This window comes from Tachysurus fulvidraco, chromosome 23 (genome assembly GCF_022655615.1).
Source record: "Tachysurus fulvidraco isolate hzauxx_2018 chromosome 23, HZAU_PFXX_2.0, whole genome shotgun sequence".
In the NCBI taxonomy this organism is placed as follows: Eukaryota; Metazoa; Chordata; class Actinopteri; order Siluriformes; family Bagridae; genus Tachysurus; species Tachysurus fulvidraco.
In genome coordinates, this window is record NC_062540.1 from 4,064,299 (window position 1) to 4,086,821 (window position 22,523).

Here is a 22,523-nt window from a genome sequence, read left to right on the forward strand (position 1 = left end):
GGGGGGCCGAAAAATATCGGCAACATAATTATGGATTCAAGGCGCCCCGTCATGTGATTTCCAGACCAATAGGGTTTTGGAAGTGGCCTTGATGCTCCAGACTGCTCTGACGTCAAGAGGGTCAAGTTGGTGAGGGAGTGGAGCTTAGGGTAGAGCAATGGCGCCATCTAGTCGAATTTTTAGTGAAAGGACACTTTCATTAAAGAGAACAAAGAGCAGCCAAACGTATGACACCCAGTGGCTTATGAGACGAAAAAATGCAACGAAGTATGGAAAAGATGCTCTAAATAACGTGGTAGATGGCAAAGGAAAATAAAAAACCTACACAAAATTTACAGTCTTACTATCCTCTAACCGAGTGTCCGCTCAAATAATTATGCCATCTATTTGCACAAAGGATACTCGTGCGGAGGTATGTTGTGTCACTATACTTATGTTGATAAGTGGATTTGTTTGTTTCTATAGAATTTACTTTTTATATTAATCTTCCTGGTAATAGTACTTTTTATTAATGAATCTTCAACAACTCTCGTTCAGGGTTTGCGTAGGTGCAAGGCAGGAATACATCTAGAAGATTATAACAAATAAAAACCCTTATCCAGATCGACTACCAAAACTGCAATATAGAAATAAAAATACATCATCATGTTAGTACAAAGATGTCAGTGTCTAAGAGTACTATCAAGTAAAACTTGTTAGAGCGTAGTAAAACATATACTATTTTCCCTTTTTTCTTCTTTCTTTTTTCTTTTTTAGAGGGAAATAAGTGCTCTTTCACGTACTTTGACAAAAAGGTACGTTTTCAATCTCGTTTGATGACATTCCACCTCATGTGTGGCAATACACACAAGGTAAATATTTTCTTGCTGAAATTACTATTTTAAATATTTTTAGCACAGTACCTACTTAATAGCCATGGAAAAACACGTTTCCCTGGATTGGTAATACGTGTGTGTGTGTGTGTGTGTGTGTGTGTGTGTGTGTGTGTGTGTGTGTGTGTGTGTGTGTGTGTGTGTGTGTGTGTGTGTGTGTCTAAAATAAAGAATGATTAAAACAAATAAATGAATGATCTTGTGGTGCGGTACATTTCATTATCGCATAATGAATGTAAAAACTGAAATTTCATAAAATACTTACATATTTTAAATAAATATTTGAATCTGTCTACCACAGCGTACATTCTTCAGCTGAGTTTAATTATAGTAATTGTTAAATTTGTTGAAATGTTGCTTGTTATACGTTATTGTAGTACATTTAAAATAATGCAAGAAAAAAATGTGTTTCGTTTAGAGCTTGCAAATAATTGTTCAATAATTTTAACTATGTTTGCGTATGTATTTATTATATGAATGAAATATATGAATGTTGTATTTACTATATGCATTTGTAATACTAAGTTTAAATATCAGTAAATTATTGCATGTATTTTAAGATTTTGTGCCGATTTCTATTTATACAATATATATATTTAAATGGTAACATTTAACATGTGGCTACTTAAGGCAAACAATGTGTTATAAATGACAGCTCAACATTTATGTCAAAGGTGCTTCTAATGTAATATTATCTTAAATAATTACGTTGTGCGCTTGGTTTTGTCATATTAAATTATATTCATATTCTTTCAGGCTTTTTAAAGAATGAATTTCTGTGCTTTAGAAAATATATAACATACAAATTGCATTTTTCCTTAATTATATAATTATTATTGTCTCTCAATTTCATCATTTTTCATTTGTTTTTAAATTTAATGTTCGCTGTACTTTTATGCTATTGGCACTAAAGGAATGTGTACTTTTGTGTAGCGCGGCTCAATATATTTAAATCATAATTTATGGTATTGTTAATTTTCTTATTTTTGCGAACTTTGCGGGTTTTTTTTATTGCATTTTTAATGCAATGCATTCAATGTGCACCGAAGTCACACTATTATTAATGTACTTATGTACTTTTTCATAAACGTTGTGTGCGTGTTTTTGTGTGTATCTTCAGTTGTAAAACTTCGAAGTAAGACTGCATACTTTGCATACTGTGTGTGTGTGTGTGTGTGTGTGTGTGTGTGTGTGTGTGTGTGTGTGTGTGTGTGTGTGTGTGTGTGTGTATGTGTGTGTGTATATATATATGTGTTTAAAAATTCTGTGAAAATTAATGCAATTTTAATGCCATTGTTTTGAAGAAGAAGAAGAAGAAGAAGAAGAAGAAGAAGAAGAAGAAGAAGAAGAAGAAGAAGATTTAATTGTAAACTATTTTTAATCTTTGATTTTATTAATAATAAATATTGGAAAGCATGATTAGTGTATTGTACATTTTGTTTTATTTTATAACAATACTTTTGAGATTGTTGTGAATAAAATTACTATGCAATTTATCATATTGATAAGAAAGATATGTATATACATAATATACTGCTCTTAAAATACTTGATAGAGCAATCTTAAATGAAAGCAAAGAATAAAAATTTGGAAATAATTTTGTAGTTGTAAAAGTCAATCTATAAGACAATGTTGCGGCATTGGTCGCTTTTGTGAACTGTATTATGAAACATTGTTATTTGTTTGTTGTTGTTTTTTTTGTTGTTGTTGTTTTTTTAAGTGGCTAGATTTTAGCCGTGTTCTCTCACCAAACTGACATCTATCCAGTGTGCCTAATGGAAATTTATGTTTGGTGCATGTAACATCTTAAAGACATTTATAAATCACAGCGGGGTAATCGGAAATTACATCAGCATTTTATTAAATTTTAATATCATGAAAGATCACACAAATAACTGCTCATCGCCAGTAGAGTGTATATTTACAACATTTCATGACATCCACAGTATAGGCAGTAAGCTATATTGCTCTAAAACAATAGGTATTGGGGCTACAGTGAAAGACAAAATGTAGATATAAGTTTTTCTTTGAGCTTTTATTTTGTCTCATCGGCATATTACACCGACATAAAATCTAAATCCAGTCTCCATTCAATTTTTATAGTGAGATGGCTCCAGACTAAGAGTATTGATGTCAATGAAGTCTAAGCCATTTCCTCCTTTTTCTCCAAGAGTGCAATCAGATGACATCCACTGCGCCCGAACACTCCTTATCCCAGCTACCCAACTCCCCCGTATCTTTACAGAAATAAAATTCAATACGCGGGCAAAAACTATGCAGATTTAGTGTTTTCTTAAAGAGTCTTAATTATCACGTTCACAATGTATCGAAAAAATGGCTAAATGCACTGTACACTGAACTGTTTAAAAGCAATGCAGGCGACCCAGTGTCTGTCGTTTGTTATGCGGACTCTCGAGGAGTCTCTTCTATGGTTTGATGACGCAAGCCATAGGAATTCGACAAATTATCTACGTCATTAAACCAGGGCCAAGGTTGGTGGGCGTGACTAGCGTAGTCTTTTAGCCTTGATCCTTGGCTATGCCCCCTTTCCTCTCGCTTGCTATCTGTCTCCCCCACAATTCTGCAGGCAAAGCTTACTGCCATGGAAATAATGAACGCGATCAGCTAGAGACATCCATTCTCTTTCAGCCATGCAGACACGATTGTTTCTATTCCTGCACAAATTTCTGTATACATTAGAAGAAATAATGGAACATCTAGTGTGCTGATATGATAAAACTTCGATAAAGAGTAACTTCTTTAATAATTATACACTGTATATGTTTTACAAAAGTGAATTTATTTCGTATAATGCTATTACATTGCTAATACACTAAGAAAGCCAGGACAAATGCAAAAATAAATACCAAACACATTATCCTGGATATTGAGGAAGCTCATTTTATTGGGAAAATAAACTAGGCGTAGCAAGGACTTTTGCTTCAAGGTTAAAGTCTGACTTTTTACAGAATGTTGCAATCACACTTAATCTCATTGTTTGGCTATCCTGATTCACACATTTATTGGCTGTCCTCGATTTCACTTTACTGCAACAGGTTAAGAAGAAGGCGTTCACATTGTTGTGGCACAAAGACAAAATGTAATTATTTTACCACCTTTTGCGCGTGTACAGGCCGCACAAGCCAATATCTTGAGATTTAACCCAGCTATTAACCCCGAGATTTAACTATTACTACTTCGAAAATATTTGTTTTAGAATGTTAGTTAATTAATTAATATGCAACCACAAGTTAGTGGTGTTGAACGTGGTTGATTGAACAAGGAGATTACTAGTGTCCATTCTCTAAGTTCTTTCAAGTTTCTTTGTTCGAAGATTCAGACTCTCTTGTTTACTGTTTACTGCGGAAGTGGACGCCATTCCCCGCGAACAGACGGTGCAATTAAGAGGAAAAAATAGCCATTTAGGGCCTCTGTCTTTATGACACTGTCTAGACCACAAGAGTGGCGATTCACTTTACTGGGTACTAAAGGGGGTTATCTTTTCTTGTCTTTCTCTCGGACTACGAACTACAATTTCAATGTCTTTGCAGCTATGTTTGTTAGTTCAAGGTTTTTTTCTCCTAAACGCGGATCTAATACTTCATTTATTTGTCATACTCACCCCGAGAGTAAAATAAATGTTTTGTCCCACACGTTTCCATGTGTAGAGTTTATTATGCGACTATAAATGGTTCTTTCAGGTGTCTTCAGCACTGTTAAACAGTTAAATTACTGAAACGTTTAATCGTACACGCTGAAGTTTCTGTCTATAAGTGAGTCAGGATTCACTTATGAATGCCTTTACATTGTATATATTTATTTAATATGTGGTATACCATATATCATACACAATCCAAATGTAATTTTGCCCTCTCTGACTAAAGACAGAAGAACACTTTGCGTAACTTTAAGCAAATAAGTTAAAGAAAGGAACATGGGTTCAAGCCTAAAGCGCGCGAGAACCACTCGGGCAATATGAAGAAAATAGCAGCAATGTTAGGAAAGTGAACTTAATATATGCTATATTTACAATCACAAATGCACAAGGCATAGTCTCTGTACAAGGAATACATTATTACAGATTGTACAAGTCACAGTTTAAAATGACGAAAATGTAAAAAAAGGTGGTGGGTAAAGGAAAATACAAGATCTTGAACAACGACTCCTACTTCAGTTCGACTTTGTTACATATTTACAGCAACTAGTCATTGAATGTGCATTGTGAGTAAGATACCTACAAAGATTTCAGTATAGCCTTTGATGTTCCTTAAAATCTTGCGAAACGTGAATCTGAACTTGAATTTTTAACTACAAAGGCTCGAATTCAAAGCTCCATAGCGTCCATATTTTCTCTGTTATTACAACAACTAAAAACATCCATGCGAATTTAGTTAGTAATGTCGGCTTCTTTAAGATAGTCAATGATGTATAGATCATATTATAATGGAACATACAAGTTTTTGGAAAAATCAAGTAAAATCAACCTTGGCCTACTGAAATATGTCCATAGTTTACAATAATGGGTTCCCAGAGAAATACTGCAAGCGGTCTCTGCTTAATTTCTTTTCTTTCATTCTGCGATTTTGAAACCATATTTTCACTTGTCTGTCAGTAAGGTTTAGCATTCTGGATAGCTGGAGCCTTTTCTCCTTGTTGATGTAAACATTAAAGAAAAACTCTCGTTCCAGTTCGCGAATTTGAAACTTGGAGTATGGACATCTCTTCTTCCTCGTGCGAGGGGCACCTTGGAAATATCAAAAAGAAAGAAAAATGTAATTATTTTGCAATGCAATAATGGAAATTAGTATGCTGCTAAAACAAAATACGTATGTGTGTCGTTCATTCACCAAACAGCTTCATAAAGTTAATCAAAAATGAACTTGAAATAGAAAGTAGGTAGGTAGAAAGAAAGAAAGAAAGAAAGAAAGAAAGAAAGAAAGAAAGAAAGAAAGAAAGAAAGAAAGAAAAAAAGAAGTGTAAGCATTAAATTATATTAAGTTATTAAGTTAATGGACCATAAATAAAATGAAACGTGCACGCTTGAATCTGCACATAATTAGTGTAGTATGTTAGAGAGAACTATCCAACGGGGGAAAAACAGTAAATATGCACTTGTTTCTTACTTTGATTTTCTGAAGCTGACCGGGAGCTGCCCTTAAATTAATACAAAATAATTTAACAACAAAAAATATTCCTGCTGTTGCAAAAATTCCTTTTTTTTTCAAAAAAGATTCCATTTTCGTATTTAATTGAAAGTAAATTATTAGATGTTACAAGATATGAGTGATGTTGCCGTTATGTAAGAAAACCACACTACTAAAAATGATATTTTTAAAATTCATATCTTGTGTATTTTAAGTCTAGGTTTTTATACGAAATCACATTTTTGTTTATTATTAACATCGGGCCTGCAACACATGCACCACGGATTTCAATCTAAGCTGTCGCTTCTTTGTTCCCATCAATAACGCACTGAAATAGATAGATAGATAGATAGATAGATAGATAGATAGATAGATAGATAGATAGATAGATAGATAGATAGATAGATAGATAGATAGATAGATAGATAGATAGATAGATAGGCACGTTCTTAGTACATAACGTGTCAAATGCATGATATAACAACAAGATATGGCTAATATATATGTAAACTGCTAAAAGAAAAAAAATCACAGGACTCCAAAAGTTGTGTTCTGCCCAATTGATTTTTACTCAAGAGAGCCCAACAAGAAAACCTCCTAAAATGCCCAACGCAAGTTCATGATCAAAGTTAGCATTTGTCACAATAGCGCGCTCTTAAAATTTCACAGACTCAAGGATAGCAGCGTCTGTGTATAACATCCCCCTTTTTCAAAGCCTGTTCCCATCGTAAAAATTCTTTTCGTTGAAGGAAAGAGCTTTGTAGGTTATAATAAAATCCTTTGAATGCTTATAAAACTCCACATAAAATCTGACCGACAAAACACCGAGCTAATCCCTTAACCTTTCTCTATTTACAGCTCTGGGTACCTACTAGAATGGTTGATTTTGCTTGCGTTTCCTTCCTTTGTGCCTGTGGAGCTGCACGAGCCAGAATTTGTTCGTTCTTCTTCGTCCTCGGCGTCCTTTTCTGGTTCATCCACCCCCGAAACTGCACTGGACTGCTGGGACGTGCCCTCGAGTTTAGTCGTTTCGCTCTTTTGTAAACAAAGGTCTGACTGATTGTCAGTGGCACAATACGCCGTTTCAAAAAAACGATCAAAACCTTGAGGGAGCACGTTGTTTTTCCCGACGCTGGAGTAGAAACCAGTAGATGGGTGGTTAGAGTTAGGATGGTGGTGATGGTGGTGGCTGTACACGCTCTCGTTTTTCATGAGCATTTCTGTCATGGTGGATGGCGGAAGACAGTCCCTGTGCACCAGATCCTCTCCGGAGTAGCACGTCGCGTAGTTAGTTCTGTGGTGCCACTTGCTGGAAGGATCCAGGCCGTAGGAAACATCTCGTACCGGTTGCACTTGAGACAAATTTGCAGTGTAGGGGTATGTAATTTGCCTCGAAGGCCCCTGCGGAAGAAACGAAGAAACGGCGGAAAATTCTGGGACGTAGTAGGTGCAGCTGGGGAGGTAGATATTGGAGGCACAGCCTGTCCTGTCCCCGAACTCAGATGTCCGGTCTTTACGTGTTTGAGAGCAGAAGTTGCTCAGATTTACCGAGTTAAACATCTTTCGCCCTGTACTCCTTTGCCTACTATAGATAGATGTTTTGGATTCGAGCTGCAAAAGGAGAAAATTTGGGAAGGCGAGATGACGCGCAATCCGTCTAAGTCGCCCTGTAACACGTGATCGAAAGTAGATATTGTCATATATCAATTTGGAGCACTTGGATGCGTAGGAGTGGTTCACTTAGGTGAGCTCTTAAAGATTCAAACAATTAAAATTTAAAACAGCACAGGAACACAAGGAATATGAGTAACAAATTCCTGTTTTGTTGTCTTTAAACAGTTTATGAGAATGAAAGGAAGCATTTATTTTCTATTTATAGGAAAGTAGGAGAGCCTGTATGCTAAGTAGCAGTGGGTTTAGGATTTAATGAGGTAAGACGTTTTAATTTTCTATCATATTTTTATTATTTTGGAGTAGTCTAAAACCTAAACTTATAAACCTTAGTGAAGTCCATACAGTTCGTCTTACACGTTAACAGTAATCGCCTATGTCTAGTTTGTGTCGAACAGTTAGCACAGTGAGCTAGTTTTGATAAATAGTGCATGGATGGATGTTAAATATTAGCTCCACCCTGTCTTTGCTTTTTTTTGTCGGAAATACTTAATAATCTGCATTAAATTGGTAACTGAACAATTATAGTTTTGTGTCAACACCTAGCTTATAGTACAATTCTGAATGTGAAAAGATTGATGAAATTAAAATTGACATCTTGATTTTAATGTCAAAAAAGTTTTGAAGAGTGTGGAATGATGCTTTCTTTCGAGTAATTATTAAATCACACTCTGATGCATCAATAAAATCTTATAATTTTATTATTGTTTACATACAGAGACTGTTTGTGGCTGTTGAATAATAATGTTCATGTTTTAACATTTTGTGTTAGTTTGGTTTCTATGTATGAGATACATTTTTAAATCAAAGCGAAACAGATAATAAAACGAAAATGAAACATAAATGTCTTTTGATCTCTTTCTCCTGCACTCCACATTTCACTTAAAATTATAGTTTCAAACCAGAGCTTGCTCAAGTTCTATTAATGTGACATTTGATTGAATGTTAAAACCTGATATTTATGACAGCACTATTTTGAGTATCTACATTTTTTCTCTGTGTCTTATTTAAACAATGTCAGTGTTTTTATTGGTAGATGAGTGTAATATCGGAGTTCATTTACAGATATATCATATATACAGATATATCAGATATACAGAGTAGGAACCTATATATAAAAATATTTCTATGTGAACAACAGAACAGTAGTAGTAATAATAATAATAATAATAATAATAATAATAATAATAATAATAATAATAATAATAATAATAATAATAATAATACCCTATGTATCAATTGTCGCATTGTCCTTCTTAAAGGAAATATAAATATAGCAAGGTAAGCTAACAGGCTAAAAGTTTTAATACAAAAAAGTCAGTCATAATTAAATTATACTATTCTTGCCGGGATTCTGTATTTATTACATATGTTGCTTGGATATCTTGGTCCCCATTAATGTATGTACAATTTGATTAACGTTATGCTTTTTTATACTCATTTATAATATTTTGATGTATCATGTCGTACATATATTCAGTTGCAAGTGAATAACTTATTTATGACTTTTCAAATGTGAGTTGTCCAAAATCAGGGAAACAAGAAAGTACAGTTTAATCTTGTTTAACTGTGGAAGTTCGAATTTTCCACAATCTCCCTGGAATACTTTTTTAAAATCTAACGTGAATGTTATTTGTCCTTTTTGTGACAAATAGCACATGTGTATATACCAACAAAAGTAACGAACAACACCATATGAGTCTCATATATAATGCCTAATATTTTATTGTCACTTTATTTTTAAAACATGTAAACAAACGGTATACAAAAATTGTTTATCTCTTTTGGTCATATGAACCAGAATTATAAAAGAAGACAAAGCAAAGGTTTAATAAAAACTTTAAGGTAAAAACCTAATAGAATTAAAACATTTAAACTGTTTTGACTTTATGCTATTGAAAAAAGGTGGTCATGAATATACGGTTAGTGCCTCTTTTACAAAGACAAAGGGTGGTCTGGCAAGATCCGCATCCAAGTACAAAGAAGCCAGACAGCTTCCCAGACGTAGCACTTGAATTTGACCACTACAATTCTTGATGATACCATCATGAAAGAGCAATTGGTGAAAAATAATAAACAGGAATTGTGTTTCAATGCAAAATACAATAAAGTGTGTTTGTGAAAAGTATTTTCTTTAATTGTACTTAAAGAGTTTTTGTATATTTTTCATATTATGCAAATTTGAATGAAAGGCTTCTGTGCAAAGCATTTGAAGTTTACGTTTATTTACTTTAAATTTACTATTATTATTTTTCTTCCTCTTTTCTTTTCCATAACTAGTCGTGGCACAAAAAATGCGGATGACGGTAAACGAAAAAAAAAAAACCCTGTAATAACTGGAAGAGAGCACGGGATTGGTTTTCAGATTACACAAAAACAAGGATATTATCCATAGGGCCGTTTAGGTCTAAATAAGATTTACCTTCTTCTTTCCTTCTTTAGAACCAGAACCAGAAATGAAACAACAAAATCTTCACATAATATGACTAGTAAAAGCTTGTGCGGGCAAAAAAGCATAGCAACAAGTAATAACACTAATTAATGAAAAAGAGCACCGATGGTACCTGGTTGCTATATTTGATTAACTTATCCTTCAGTTTAAACCATGAACATTTATGGCATATATATCTTTATTAATTTGTTTGTTTGTTTGTTTGTTTGTTTTACAAAAACGCATCTAAATATTAAATATTTAAGAAAATATTTTGTCGAGCTACACCAGTTAATTCGCAACACATTTCTTGCATAACAAGAACCAGTTATGTATTTTTTTAAATATACAAATGCTTTATATTATTTCATATTGTTTCCCTCTCGCAGTAGGGCCCAGAAACAAAGACTCAGCTGTTTCCCCTCTAAACAGTCACCATTTCCTCGCAAATGGTCAGCCCCTGCTGGAGATTTGGCAATTGTGGACACTGTGTACTATTTGAATTGAACAAACTGCATGTCTATGAAAAGGTCCTTTAAAGTCTTCAGCGCTACAGAGGTGTTGTAAAGGTTTGTCATCCTCTGGTTAAAACCATTGCTATTAAGCTCCACAGGTTTTACTGCTGTCTGTGGATTCTAAACCATGTCACTCTACTTCTATAATTACAACGTTAAAATCTTAAAATATTACTACTACTACTACTACTACTACTACTACTACTACTACTACTACTACTACTACTACTACTACTAATAATAATAATAATAATAATAATAATAATAATAATAGTAGTAGTAGTAGTAGTAATCGTAGTAGTAATCGTAGTAGTAATAGAAGATGAAGAGCATTCATTTGTGCGCCATAGTGCAAGAAATGTATACAGACACATACATACCAGTTTAAAATATTTTAAAAACCGTCCAGTGTCAACTCCAAGAAATTTAGCATTGCCTGTGAGAGTTTAAGTTCTAAAACAGAAAAAAAAATCGGAAGCAATGTCACATATTACTGTCCCCTCATGGCCTAGATAAATTTAATTGGATGTAAGTCGGGCTGTTAAATCCCACTGCATGAGCTGTGAACACTTTCAAGTAACTAGGAAATGGTCCCTTTTTATTTTTTTGTTCTTTGGTTTATTTTTTTGGTGATGCATCGAGTGCACGGAGCCATAAAACACACACACACACACACACACACACACACACACACACACACACACACACACACACACACACACACACACACACACACACACACACACACACTAGTACCCTAGTAACTAGTTTACAGTTATTATTGCCCTGCAAATATACGTAGGATCTGTGAGTTATAATAGTTATAATCATGCTGTGATTGGGTTGGCACGGAACACAGAATTTTGGTTTGATTTCTGCTGGAGCAGAAAGTGTTTTCTTATATCAGGAATATTTTCGCTTAGGTTTACTTTTTAGCCGTAACGTCAAGTAGCTTACTACTTTTGAGTGTTATTAGGATTCACAACAGGATTCAATATTAGCCAAAACAAACACGCGGTTTTCATTAACCGTAATAACTATTTTTATATTTGACAGCTACAAAAGAATGAGTGTCAATTTTTCGTGAATGGTATAATGAATACTGAATGGTTTTCTAAAAGTTTTCATAGCCTTAAAAGTAAAAGGCTGTTTTTAAATTGTATTTTATATTGATAACAATATGACATGGGTGCGCGCGCTAATATCAGCGAATACAGAGCCTATGAATTGTCACGAGGTTCTATTATTGTATGTTTTCACTTCAATTCTAAACTCAGAAAATTAAGAACATTATGGCCTTAAATGATTACAACTTTTGAACCTTAATTTTCTGGCAGGGGCTGGTGTGAGTGAGGGCTTTGTCTATTTATGCCTCGAACTGTTCAGCAGAAGATATGTACTCTAAAACATTTTTTATGTAATTTTTTGATATATAATAAACAATTTCTTTTTGTATTATTATTATTATTATTATTATTATTATTATTATTATTATTATTATTATTATTATTATTATTATTATCAGTAGTAATAAAGGAAGAAAAACTTGGTAAAATGTCTATATTGGCTGTACTGCTTTAGCTTGAAAAGTAGCTAATACAGTGGTTTTATGTGTGTTTATATATTATATGTTTATATAAAAATTAATCACGTATAGATGTGTTTCTCGTGTCATCATCTGCGTGTTTGTTTTGGCTAATGTTGAATCCTGTTGTGAATCCTAAAGACACCCAAAAGACGTCACGGCTAAAACGCAAATGTTGTGTTGAAATAAAATTAGTTATTGGATAATGCGCGTTTTTTAATTAAAGGTGTTAACTAAAATAATGCCCAAGCACATGCTAGTTAATCTAATTCAACTGTATGAGAATGCATGACGAATACAATTACGAGACAGTCAGACTAAAAATTAACAGGAGTTGATTAAATGTGTGTATGTATGTATGTATGTGTATCTAGTCATATACAAATGCTACAGTTACATTTTGCGTGCATACAAAGGTCACTTTTGTGCATGCCTGTCATGGCACTTCAAGTGTGTACCCTACTGGATACTTGCAGTCCATGTAAGGTGCACACTAACTTGACCTTCAATTTGTGCATTGCTCCCGCCCTCCACAACAGGCCTAAAGCAGAGGGGGTGGGATCAAGACTCATCCTCTTCCTGAATTCTAACGCTGGCCGTTTAGCTTTGCACTGACAATAAAAGAATGCTGGCTACAGGTTACAGGATAGCACGTTTTTTTAAATACCAGAAACAGTCCTCTACCGAAGAAGCGAATAAGTATCTAAAGAATCTTTTCAATGCTAAAATTATTTTGATTCTATCCTCGAATAATACACTCATTCTACAACCCACTCGAAAGTGGTTTTGCAATGCTGGGTTGACTGAAAAGATAAGCTATGGAAGCGGATATATAAACACCGTTGTCAGAAGCTCCTGAAGCAGCAGATCAGGCACGCAGCAAGTGACTTATTAAACAATGCATATTCTGCTTAAATTAAACCAAATAGTGCTTATTGGGTGTACAAGAGCCTTCGGAAATTAAAATCTGAAACTTTTCCTAATAGAAAATGTTATGTTTGTACCAATTTGTTATAATTTATACAGGAAAGAAGCATGACATGTCCCAACCTTTAAGCAAAAGTGGCTTTGCATTTGCTGACAATGTTTAAGGCTTAAATTTCTTTAACGACTGATGATGTTCGGTAATATCTATATTTTTAAAAAAGTGTTAAATGTGAAATTTAAGAAAATTATAATTAAGCCAATTATGCTAGATTGGACTAGAAGAGAACAAAAATAAACAAACATAAATATAAATAAATAAATAGAAAAATAAATGTAAAAAATAAAATATAATAATAATAATAATAATAATAATAATAATAATAATAATAATAATAATAATAATAATAATAATTTCGGTTCGATGTTATACTATTCTATACTAACATGAAATATAATTCGCTCCAATTTAGATTTCTTAAACTAAACTATTTTTGACATTAATTAAGAATAGTTTTAAGTGTGACAGCCTTTCTCTAAATGGCTGCTTTTTCGCAATGGCTTAAAACATTAAAACATAAATATGGCAATTACGGTAATTCAGAAACTAATTAAGACTTTTGATTCTGCCTTAACTTTTTGTCGAAACTATACAGAAATTTAGAGTTTGATGCAGTGAGGTGAGAGGGCGACCCTTGGCTTTCTTGCACCACATGACAACACAAGTTCTCTGTGAAGGGCACGGTCTCAGGCGCTGAAGAAAACCCCCAATAAACAAACTGAATTAGGCTCAAAGTCAAAAACGCCGCAGCGAGTGAAGAGTCATTGTGTGGGATGAAGCATTTGCTCTTTAAAGAAAGTAACCATGTGTCTACTTGACATCGACGTAAATAGTATTACATCTAACTTATTAAAAGATCAACTTGGTGTTGCAGAGTTGTAACAAATAGCTAATCTTTTGAATCGAAGGTTGACCAGACTAGGCCATTTGCCTGAATGAATTTTTTAATTGGTTTTGAAGAATATTATGTGTAACTTACCACATTTTACTGTTAAATCCACATAAAATGTATTGAGTTTCCAGGCTTAGAAGTACGCTTTAAAATAATAGAGAAGTGTATATATTTTAGTTCTTGCGTAGCTCCTTGAGAAGCGTTTTTCGACGCGATAATGATGAAATTCGGTTTCAAAAATATAAACAGAGTATGAAAGTATGAAAATTGGCGGTGTCCTTAGTTTAGACTAAAGTTCAAAAGCGAGTATCCTCCAAGTGGATAGATTGACTGCTTTTTGTAAGTAATAACATAAAATATACAATGTTCGGTAATATATTAAAAAAAAGTGTTAACTGTACAGCGAGATTAAAAATACTTGGGTACGGTGAACATAAGCCAAATGTCTTTTTTTAAGCGTTGATAAGATCGTCCCAAAGACAACAAATCAGATGCATTGCTACTTGATGCATGTATATGAACTGATTATGTTTTGATTCGAGCCATTTAATATAATTCAGTAAGATGTTGAACAGATCTTGCAGTTACAGAGAAGTTTATAGACTTTATTTAACAGAAACTTTGAGCTACACATACATACAATACATTCAAGAATTCGCAACGTTATTTACAGGACAGTTTTAGATCTCAAGAGGAATGCGACATACAAAAAATGGGAGAATGTAAAGTAGCGTTAAATATGTGATAACACGAGTTCCACAGATTCACAAAAGAAAACTTTGATGCAGGAATAATCTAGGAGAATTGAAAAAAATTGTAAAAAAAGGAAAAGGTAGCACCGATGAAGAAGTGGTTTATTATTATTATTATTATTATTATTATTATTATTATTATTATTATTATTATTATCGTTGTTGTTTTTGCTTTTACTACTACTGCTGCTGCTGCTACTACTACTACTACTACTACTACTAATAATAATAATAATAATAATAATAATAATAATAATAATAATAATACATAACTTTAAAGCAGGAAGATTCGAATCCACTCCTTTTTCCCGCACAGAATTAAGACATTTCTTTGCTCTTTTGATAAAGTGTCTTTAAAAATAATGCATGCTCAACACTGAAACGTAAGAGGCGCTAACTAAGCATAAATAACATGCAATACATACATTGTGTAATATCAAGAAAACTTGACATTAAATATTGTCTTCTTATAAAAGGATGTCTTCGCTTATAGGGAGTTGCGGATATGTTTTAGTATCGTGTCACATGTTCTTAAGAGATCAGGTACTTTACCTTTACCTTTCACCAAGGTAGACTATAGTAACCGACAGTAATTCATGCATTTCCCTCCCAAAAGCATTTTAGAGACTTAATTAAGTTGGCCGACTTATTTCTAAACTTTAATCAAGGGACATGCAATTATGGAATAAATCATTCTCCGTGCTAGGGTTGTGGCACGGCCTTTACTTGTTACAAGGAATCTAAAAACAGTATCAGAAGGAGTAATTTAGCAGTAACAACACGGTGTTACGAAATACACAGGCATACCAACCCACTAATACCAGTCTTATACCAACACAGTCTTACACCAGCCTTGCCGAAGTCTGATTTCAGGTCGTATCTAAAAGCAGTGAGGCTGAGAGAGAGACAACATGGCATCGATCACCTGACAGAATTTATTCCAGCTGCGGTATGGTTTTGAAGTCTTTCAGGTCTGCTGAACAGCTAGATGACTGAATTTGTGCCCATGACCGTGAACGTGCCTGAGAACACGTGGCGATAGATATGGTTTTCTTCTCCACGCTGTTTTTAGACTTCTTTTTCTTGATTGCGAAGATCAGCATTAAAGATTACGCCCAGTGAAGTAGTAAGATTCGTGGATATATGAAATATCTTTATGCAGTGCGATGTCTATTAAGAGCAACAATCGTTGGCATTGTTCATTTAGACCTCGCTAATTATGTGTTTCCATGAAGCAAATAGATCCTGCTGACTTCTTTGTAAATTTACGAAGTAATAAATAGCTGATACTATTGACAGTACATCTCACAAAGCATGTTTAATTGCCAGTTAAATACAGGCATATACTGTCGCTTTGATGGAACATCTCACAGCTTAACTTTGAGTATATATATATCCTAAATAACTTGCATTATATTGCAGTTCGAAGTGGAGAGGGAAAGTGGCCAAGGACACGTCTCTTTCAAATGACGCGTATAGTATAGATTTTCTCTAGACACCACCAGAAACACTGCATTCACTTTAATACATATATTACAATACAAAGTGTGAAATCAACATAACTTTTTCCTGCTAAGGTTTGGTCGCTTCCCTGAAATAATTTCTGCTTTCTTGTGCATTTTCCTATTACGAAAAATGCATAAATATTAAACATTTTTAAGAAAAATATTGAGAATTATGCTGAACTGTTTCAATATTTCCCACAGTGAATGATTGGTGTGGTGCTAATTATAAGCGACTTAAAAGAAGGTTAAGGCCTGTTCCCTCAGCAACAGTCTCTTTTTCTTCATTCTCCGATTCTGAAACCAGATCTTAACCTGTTGGTCACTGAGGTTGAGCCGGTCTGACAACTCCCTCCGCCGTTGCCGCGTAATGAATTCGTTTAGCATGAACTCGCCCTCCAACTCGGCCAGCTGCAGTTTAGAATAGGGCTTTCGTTTCTTGCGAGTCCGGGTGTGCATCGGATACCACGGGGCACCTAGAGGGGGCAGAACACAGAATGCTAGAATGTAATATACCCCCCCCCCCCCTGAAAAAAAAAATGCATCATATAGGAGATACCAGCACCATGCAAAGTAGCAATCTCCCAGGATAATATGACTACGCTCTTAGCGTTTAAAAACGGTGTAGCTGTCAGCTGAAGACTCCAGTAACAATGGGTAAACAATATGGGTTTCTATATAGAGGTTAACTATTTATTTAGTCGTCACACAATATTCATTTTCACACTACAACAACAGCTGGGTTTCCCTGCGAATAACACATATTTAGTATTTTAGCATTAAGACAATAAATCATTACCTGCTGTCATTAAAGCAGAAGGATCTCACCCCTTAAATAATATATTTCTAAAACGACGAGAGTCGATTGAAAAGTCAGATATTTCTTAGGTATAATAATAATAATAATAATAATAATAATAATAATAATAAAGAAAAATAAGTCTAAAATATTAGCAATTCCATTGAGATTTTGTAATGTGGCATTTGATGTATATGTAAATAACTGAAAACTATAATGCTGGTGAACTTGAAGCATTTAAGGGCAGCCCCTAGCGGTGCTTATACACCACGCAAGTATGCTGCAAAAAAAGAATCAGTGCATTTGACAGCTTATCACCAAGTACACTCCAGTACAAAAGTTTGTTATGGCGAAATATTTGTTGGTGTACAAACTCTACAGATGATTACTTTTTGTATTTTTTTTTAAACTGCAGCTGCGTGTGACCACCCACCTCCTCCTGCTGAGATATTGCTCGTGTGATTTGCAGGCGATATCAGGGTTTGTGCATCGCTTGCCGAGCTTTTCCCTCCATCGTTGAGCACCGAGGAGCTGGAATCGGATTCGAGAGACTGACAGGACGGCGGGTTTGGGGTCAGATGTTCGGTGCCATAGTCATACTTGGTGAAGGTAGTACTGTTGCCCATCCCATTGTGCAACCCGTGATCTGATGATACTGATGTCTCCCTTGTTCTCTCTTCTCGTTTTAGGCTGACTGTGCCGTCCGAACAAGCCTCTCTGTTGCCGCCGCTGCCGCCATAATAACATTTCTCCTCTGGTCGGGGTGTTTCAGCACAAGATCGGTTGAAAGATGGATTAATGGACAGAGGGCTACCAAAGTAGGACTGAGGATATCCATTGCACGACTCCGATGGATTCCACGGGAGGGAGCACACGTTGTCCCTTCTTGGGTATGAGAGAGACGGTAGCCCCGCCAGTTGTCCTCCTGAGGATCTAAAATTCGGGAAGTAAAACGTATCTCCAGTGTGGATGTTTACCAAAGGTCCCACAAACCCAGGATTAAGGAGATTATGCTCGCCCATTTCCGCGGGCCTGACCAACAGCTTCTAGTTTATTGCAATCTGACATTTAACGTAGTTAAACCTGGAGATGCACCTGATTGGTCATCTCCATGTCACGTGGCGGAGCTTACTCGAACTCCAAAAGGTACCACCCACTTGGTCTATTTTAGACAAAACAAAACATAAACTTCTGTGTTACGGGTCTTTATATGCTTTTTAAAAATACTATAAAATATCGTATTAAAATGTATTCTCTTGTTTTTTACTTTTTTGCTATGTATGCAGGTTCCAACTGGTTCTCTTTTTGTTCTCTCGAGGAAAACATGTAATAGCCTATTCCTAGCCTCGTTTAATACCTTTATAAGCCAACAAATTTATTTTAAAACTTTTTTTATTCGAAACTGTTGGTTTTTGGGGACGGTGTGGTTGCTGATGACATTTTGTTTTCATTGAAAAATTACGATTGAATTCAGTGTCATATAAAGCTTTGATGATCCACTTTTACAGGCTTGTTTTAAAGAAAGACTGATGCTCAGCGCTTCACTAACACTCGTATTTACTGTAACAGGGTCAGCAGGTTGAAACCGTTGGCTCAGTAAAGTAGGAGGATATTCTATAAGGTTTCTTCATGAACGTAACCTATATTTCAAATAATATGCCCTCGCACACCTCATATGAACATGAACAACTTTAACACATTCTCTCTATAAATACACGCTGCCAAACTGTGGGAAGATTATTACACATCTCGCAATTCTTTTATATGAACTTTACAAGCTTGTAGAGGGTATTTAAACGACTCAGCAGATCCAAATACACCAAACATTCCTTAATTGTTCAATAATTTCAAATACTAAATAGGGCCGCATACAATACTGACTAAGCTACAACTTAAGATATAATATACATAAACATGTAATTTATGTGTGTGTATATATGTGTAAGTTGTTTATATATATTTATTTATATAAAAGTTGTTTATATATATATATATATATATATATATATATATATATATATATATATATATATATATATATATATATATATATATATATATATATAAGCAACTTTTTAAATTTAACTTAAAATACTAAAAAATTGTGCTGGCTGCATGATGTGTTAACTATGTTTTGTATTATTAGGCCGGGTGAATAACCTTTTTTTCTGCCACCCATGTGATCGTGTGCGCGTGTAAGAGAGCAGCTTTTTGTTGTTAAAATTTGCTAAAGTTATATGTTTTAAAAATGCGAACCACATTTCTTTAGCGGTTTTATGAAACTTTATGCAATACAATTACACATAATAGGACTTCTAAGGGATCTTCACTGTCCCTTACTACAATGTATAAGCAGCGATAGACTACGTGACAAGGGAAATAATTTTACTAAAACATTAGATTGTAATTTTGTGCCAGAAATAAAATAAAAGCAACTGCATCACATACATCAAATATAGGTACTGTGTAAAAATCACAATAGAATGAAAGCGTGCTAATTTGCAGCTATTGTTTGTCTCGACATTATTCTGTACATTTAATTTTTTTATGTCCGATAGCAACATCTATCCAAATGCAGCAAAACACCCAAGAGGTTAGAATTGATTAGCTTTAAGAGATACTTGCAGTAGTATATTTATTGGAGCCTAGCACTTAGACCGGCATCATAACGTTTGAAAAAAAAAATCAGTGTTCGCTATATTCATTTTTTATTATCTGTAGATGTGAATTAAACTGAAGCAATCTACCCTACCAATTTTCTTTGTAGTCACACTATGTTGACGTTTAAAATGCATAGATAGATAGATAGATAGATAGATAGATAGATAGATAGAGAGAGAGAGAGAGAGAGAGAGAGAGAGAGAGAGAGAGAGAGAGAGAGAGAGAGAGAGAGAGCGCACTGTTCTTTTTAGTGAAATGTCGAACATTTATTAACAAAGTCTCGACAAAGTGAATTTCCAAAAAACAATAACACAAGTCTCTGTCATTCACTAGTAATTAATTACCTTACCTCCTGCAGTGGAAAACGTGGTGTCCGAATTCTTACGAATGTCGCTGAAAGTGTTGCTTTTCAGTTCAAGGTCAGTGTCTAGTGCACTGGCTGCGTCGTACTGATCAGAATTCATTCGAACAGCATTCGAATGTGCTTACCGTCCAGACAGAGCAATAGCACAAACAAAGGCGTTTTTCTCACTATTAGTCTTATCACGAAAATCATTCTAAGTTTTATATCTTAACTTGAGCATCTATATGTAACCGTTACTTATATATGTATATATTGCTATGTAATTATAATTAAAAAAAATAGCATGCTACATTATATACATAAATAATAGTACACATGATTATGATGATAGTTATTATTCATTTTTTTCTTATTCTTATTCTTATTCTTATTCTTATTATTAGTTCATCTGCGCATTTATTTACCCTTAACCTGTTAATGTAGGAGGTTTTTTGTTTTGTTTTTTTATTGTATAAAAATCAGAAATGTAATTGTATGTTCCTAATTTTTCTTTCTATATTATTTATATAATAATTTTATATGTTTAACTATTATCTTTCACTATGTCCGATATCTTTTAAAATTAAAATTTATATAACTGTCTCGCCGAACAGTTCTGCTACGTTCTTACACTGTCATTAAATAAAATGAAGAAGCAAATAGCAAATATCAACTTCACGTGTAATTGTATACAGATATGGTGATGTTTCGTATTTTACTTAAATGCTGGTATTTATAACCTTGTAGTTAGTATGCAGTAGAATGTTTTAGTCTGCATCTGATAGCTGAGTATATTTGCTTAACACAACTAGAAAATAATATTTCTTTTCGAATGTAATTTGTCTATAAATATATTCTACAAATAAATAGTCTTTTAGTGTATGTAGTGATATTTCATCACTTAAAAAATGTTGAAAAATCATTTTAAAAATAATAAGCCATAATATCGAAATAAAATTACAATTATAACCCAGAAGATAATTAATTTAAATTGTAGATGAAAGGCGTTAGGTTCAATTGTAATAGTTCTGTATTTATGCAACGACATTGTATGTTATATCCGAAATGCCATTAGTTGTGGTATTGTTTTACCAAACAGGAAAAGCATACTTTAATAATATTATTCATTTCTTAGTTTTGTAGCGCCCCAGACATGATATTTAAAATCTGTGAATTCTAGTCTTTATATCCAAAATGTCTACGAATTGTTAACAGGTCTTAGCAGACCTGAGTGCTTTAGCTTACTGAACACAAGGAGGCTGTATGTTACTTTCTGCATTTCCTGACATTTGCACCATGCCACCACCAGAGGATATCAGCCCCCTTTCTCTTCGGCCTTCTGCTCCCTACCTGCACACACAAATCTATCTATCTATCTATCTATCTATCTATCTATCTATCTATCTATCTATCTATCTATCTATCTATCTATCTATCTATCTATCTATCTATCTATCTATCTATTTGTGTGTGGGTGTATATAAGATTCGCCATTTTTTTGTGTTTATTATTATTATTATTATTATTATTATTATTATTATTATTATTATTATTACATTTATTTTATTGTTTTGTAAATTATAAAACAATTAATAAAAATGTTTGTATATGTCAACATATATTCAAATCTGGCCCTCAAACCGAAAACAAGTTAAAAAAAATTCAAATGAATTCATTGCAATTCTGCTATCAGCTGGGAGATTATTATTCTTTATATTACGTGTTATAGTCTGCTGTGTTAAGTAAAAATAATAGCCATACCTTTTATGACGACCTTGTGGGAAATATGTTTCCTGATTTTGTTAAGACGTGTCTTCGTTTCCCTTCGAGAACCACAGACCTAAAACGAAGGCCCGCAATCTCTACAAAGCCTTTGTGACAGCAAAGCTCTGCCGTCGTTGTCGTGAATCTAACGCAAAATTCAAGATGAGAAAAAATACCGCCACTGCTTGAGGTATCATACTAAAGAAGCATTGAAATCGCTGTGAGGAAAGAACGGCAAATTTCAAACGTCTGCAATGCTTTGCATAGTCAGAAATGGCAAAGACATGGGATTTTTCCTTTTTATGTATTTATGGCATGCCATTAACTTGTGTCGTCTAGACAGAGAAATAACACCTTGTTTGCCTGCAAACGAACCGGCGCATTCGTGTCCAGCCCCTATTTATTATTCACAAGTCTCTGTGATGTCAAGGTCAAATTTACTGCATAGTCAAGGTCAAGGGTAAAGACCACGTGACAAGAATCGGTCGAGAACTTCCATACATTGCATACGCCTAATACAATAGAAAATCACTAGCAAAATAGTTATGAGAAAAATCTGCTTGGCTATGACGCATAATAAGATAATAAATATAACTTTCCTTTGTGT

At 34.1% G+C, this 22,523-nt stretch overlaps 3 protein-coding genes and 1 long non-coding RNA gene across 5 annotated transcripts in view; 1 reads left to right on the forward strand and 3 right to left on the reverse strand.

The window, feature by feature from the left end:
• hoxc10a (homeobox C10a) overlaps positions 1-5 on the reverse strand; it is a 3,036-nt gene extending 3,031 nt beyond the window's left edge. The window contains exon 1 of the mRNA XM_027145256.2: positions 1-5. This exon is cut by the window's left edge and continues 841 nt beyond it. The gene's annotated coding sequence lies outside the window, so the exon portion shown is untranslated.
• Positions 1-2,960, forward strand: part of LOC113642014 — a 6,918-nt gene extending 3,958 nt beyond the window's left edge. Inside the window, exons 2-3 of one of the 2 annotated variants that reach the window (XR_007139205.1) lie at positions 757-851; positions 2,177-2,960. This is a non-coding gene — a long non-coding RNA (uncharacterized LOC113642014). Of the gene's footprint in view, positions 1-756; positions 1,029-2,176 lie in introns of those variants that run through there. The other variant, XR_007139204.1, reaches the window with a different exon arrangement.
• Positions 2,961-4,877: 1,917 nt separating this feature from the next.
• Positions 4,878-7,716, reverse strand: hoxc11a (homeobox C11a). The gene is given in 3 exon segments (XM_027144623.2): positions 4,878-5,616; positions 6,889-7,689; positions 7,692-7,716. Coding segments are annotated over 3 exon segments (1,059 nt in total). The 3' UTR covers positions 4,878-5,383.
• Positions 7,717-16,353: 8,637 nt separating this feature from the next.
• hoxc12a (homeobox C12a) lies at positions 16,354-22,329 on the reverse strand. Its single transcript, XM_027145163.2, has 4 exons — positions 21,914-22,329; positions 20,159-20,293; positions 17,582-18,310; positions 16,354-16,825 (listed from the first exon to the last, which is right to left on the reverse strand). The coding sequence occupies exons 3-4, from the start codon at positions 18,168-18,170 to the stop codon at positions 16,587-16,589; spliced, it is 828 nt and encodes a 275-aa protein (XP_027000964.1). The 5' UTR covers positions 18,171-18,310; positions 20,159-20,293; positions 21,914-22,329; the 3' UTR covers positions 16,354-16,586.
• Positions 22,330-22,523: the final 194 nt, after the last annotated feature.